Below are 2,756 nucleotides of genomic sequence, written 5' to 3' on the forward strand. Positions count from 1 at the left end.
CGTTTTTCCCATTTTTTACCTATGAGTTTGTTAGTCCTTTTTCTATTGTGTTTAGCATATGCTCAACATCACAACCCGCACAGTGAGTAGTTATAACTTTATAAGCAGGTGCTCTTAATTTCTTGATGAATCGTGTTGCGTTGTATGCTATTCTTACATATGATATTTGATTATTATTGGCATGTTTTTCAAAGATATATATCAAAGAAATGATATTAATAGATTTGGTACATCAAGTGATAAGGAAATAATTAGTTGTAACACCCTGGCTAAAGCGGAAATGCCTGAGTGTGACGTACAGATTGCTCAAAACACATGTGCCACTATTAAGTTTTTTTTTTTTTTTTTGAATGGCTAATATTATATAAAGAAAAAAACCTAGACTAGCAAGAGGCTAGGCTAGACACAACAAAAACCCAAAACAAAACACCAAAACAAGAAAATCAAAACGAAAAAGCGCACCAACTATCCCAACTCATGTCTACAAGTTTCCCTCTATTTTTCACCCAAAGAAAGCTAAGCCGTTTGATGTCTTCCTTGATTCTATTAACCGAGACACTCTTATTATCAAAGATAGCCTCATTTCTAGCCTTCCAAATACACCAACACGACGTAAGGATTATAGCTTGAAGCTCCTTTTGTTTTATCTTATCTACTCGTAGCTACATAGCAAGACATTAGCACATAAGCCGCCGATTCCTTTTCGCCTTCACAAAGAGGGCACCATTTTATTTCATTCACAACGTTCCTCTTGAAGAGAGCATCCCATGTCGCGATTCTACCCATTTCCGCCCGCCATCCAAAGAGGTTGATCTTCAACGAAACCCACCTATTCCATTCCATTACAAAAACTGACCTAGCCCTAGATTTTTGAATTTGGTCTTGGACCGATTTTATAGTAAATTCGCCCTCTTTCCCAAGTGCCCATTTCCACTTATCTTTCATTATGCCTAAAGTCCTTCCCGGCAACAAATCGAGACAATCACAAAATTCTTGAAGTTCTAGCGATGTGGCAGGCTCAACAATCCATGTCCAATTCCAACCATTAATAGAAGAACCCTCCAACGTTTTCTCTCTAACTGTGCACCTTTTGTTTCTCTCCAAATTGAACAATGATGGGAATTTTGTGCACAAAGGGGCTTCTCCAACCCATTTGTCAATCCAAAATAAGGTTTGAGTACCATCACCCACCACACCCTCTATAGAATATGTAATTGAAAAATTACTTATCTTTAAGTCTTCATAAGTTTTAACTATGTTGTTCCACACTCCTGATATGACCGCTTTAGATGGAATTGGTTTAATACTTCTTTCATTGGGATGGATGCCACAAACCACTCTACACCAAAGTTTCTCTGGTTCAGTTTTGAGTCGCCACCACCATTTAGCTAATAGACTTAGGTTTAAGTCCCTAAGCGAGCCGAGACCGAGACCACCATGATCTTTACCGGCCAACACATAATCCCATTTGACCCAATAAAAAACACCGCCTTATTCTTTTGAGCTTTTCAATAACATGTATCAGGGCCTTATATAATGAGAAGTAATAAATAGGTAACGCGTCCAATACCGAGTTAATAAGAACCAAACGACCACCCATAGACAACCTGGACATTTTCCACTTTGAGAGCCGTTTTTCAAAGACAACTGGTTATTAAATTCTTATTTTCCCTTACACACAAACCGACATACGAGCAATGAAAAATCCAATTTTGCAATGTAATCGACCTGCCATGTTTTCCACCTCCGGATTGGCAACATTAACACCAAAGAGATTACTTTTATTTAAATTGATACGAAGACCCGAAACTAGATAAAAACTCCTTCGCAGCCTAGCCAGAGTCATAATATTTTGTTCCGACCATATACACATCAACACCGTGTCATCAGCGAATAATAAATGCGATAATAATGGCCCGCCATTTGGTATCCGTATGGGCTGCAAAATCTCGTTCACAACCGCCCGGTTCAGAATATGTGAGAAAAACCCCAAGGCTGTAATAAACAGAAGCGGCGAGAGATGATCCCCTTGCCGGACTCCTCGGTGACATTGAAATTCCCACGTAAGGGACCCATTAATAAGAACCGAAGCACGAGCCGATTTAAGGATTCCCGACACCCATAATCTCCACCTTGCTGGATGGTTAATGACACCAAGAGTGGAATCAATAAACTTCCAACAGATAGAATCAAAAGCTTTATTTAGATAATTTTGAACAGAAAACCGGTATTTTAGCTTTTTTGAGCCTAGATAGAACTTCATTGGCAATAAGAGGACCGTCTAGGATACTTCTACCCGAAACATAAGCCATTTGAGACTCTGAAACGAGGGACCCAATAAGAAATTTATACACAAGTTTGGAAATAAGAGAAATACAAAGAAATACACATTTAAGCAATTTGTTCATTAAAGTTGAATATCCTAAGTACTAATGTCTTTGTCACGGCAGCATCCTCTAAATAAGGTACATGTAGCATATATATAAAATAATGTCAACTAAATGAATAGTTGGTGAGTTCACACAGGTTTTGATATAAGTACATAAAAATCTACAATTCCATAAATAAGTGTAAATGAGCAAGTAAGGTCCTTTCCAGTTGGGATTGTGCACCAACATACTCGGATAATAGCGCAAGTAAGTGTCTTTTCCGTTGGTAACAACCAACGTACTCGGATTGAGGGTCCCTATTCCACTCATCACATCGAGGTCCTGAATGCATAGGAGGGGGGGGGGGGGGGGCGTATGATCATACTT

At 38.8% G+C, this 2,756-nt stretch overlaps 1 protein-coding gene across 1 annotated transcript; it reads right to left on the reverse strand.

Moving 5' to 3' along the window:
* Positions 1–648: 648 nt before the first annotated feature.
* Positions 649–2,312, reverse strand: LOC143624838 (uncharacterized). Its single transcript, XM_077095343.1, has 3 exons — positions 2,259–2,312; positions 1,729–2,173; positions 649–1,199 (listed from the first exon to the last, which is right to left on the reverse strand). The coding sequence occupies exons 1-3, from the start codon at positions 2,310–2,312 to the stop codon at positions 649–651; spliced, it is 1,050 nt and encodes a 349-aa protein (XP_076951458.1).
* Positions 2,313–2,756: the final 444 nt, after the last annotated feature.

This window comes from Bidens hawaiensis, unplaced genomic scaffold (assembly GCF_021521415.1).
Source record: "Bidens hawaiensis isolate Kalapana, Puna unplaced genomic scaffold, B.hawaiensis_p1.1 tig00003983_1, whole genome shotgun sequence".
NCBI lineage: Eukaryota > Viridiplantae > Streptophyta > Magnoliopsida > Asterales > Asteraceae > Bidens > Bidens hawaiensis.

Excerpts from the sequence above, each read along its gene's own strand:
- LOC143624838 (XM_077095343.1), bottom strand. The coding sequence starts at position 2,312 with ATGGCTTATGTTTCGGGTAGAAGTATCCTAGACGGTCCTCTTATTGCC. Across the intron at positions 2,174-2,258 it reads GTCCTCTTATTGCCAATGAA|TTTATTGATTCCACTCTTGG; the intron begins GTTCTATCTAGG and ends ATCTGTTGGAAG. Across the intron at positions 1,200-1,728 it reads GGAGGTGGAAAACATGGCAG|AGGGTGTGGTGGGTGATGGT; the intron begins GTCGATTACATT and ends CATATTCTATAG.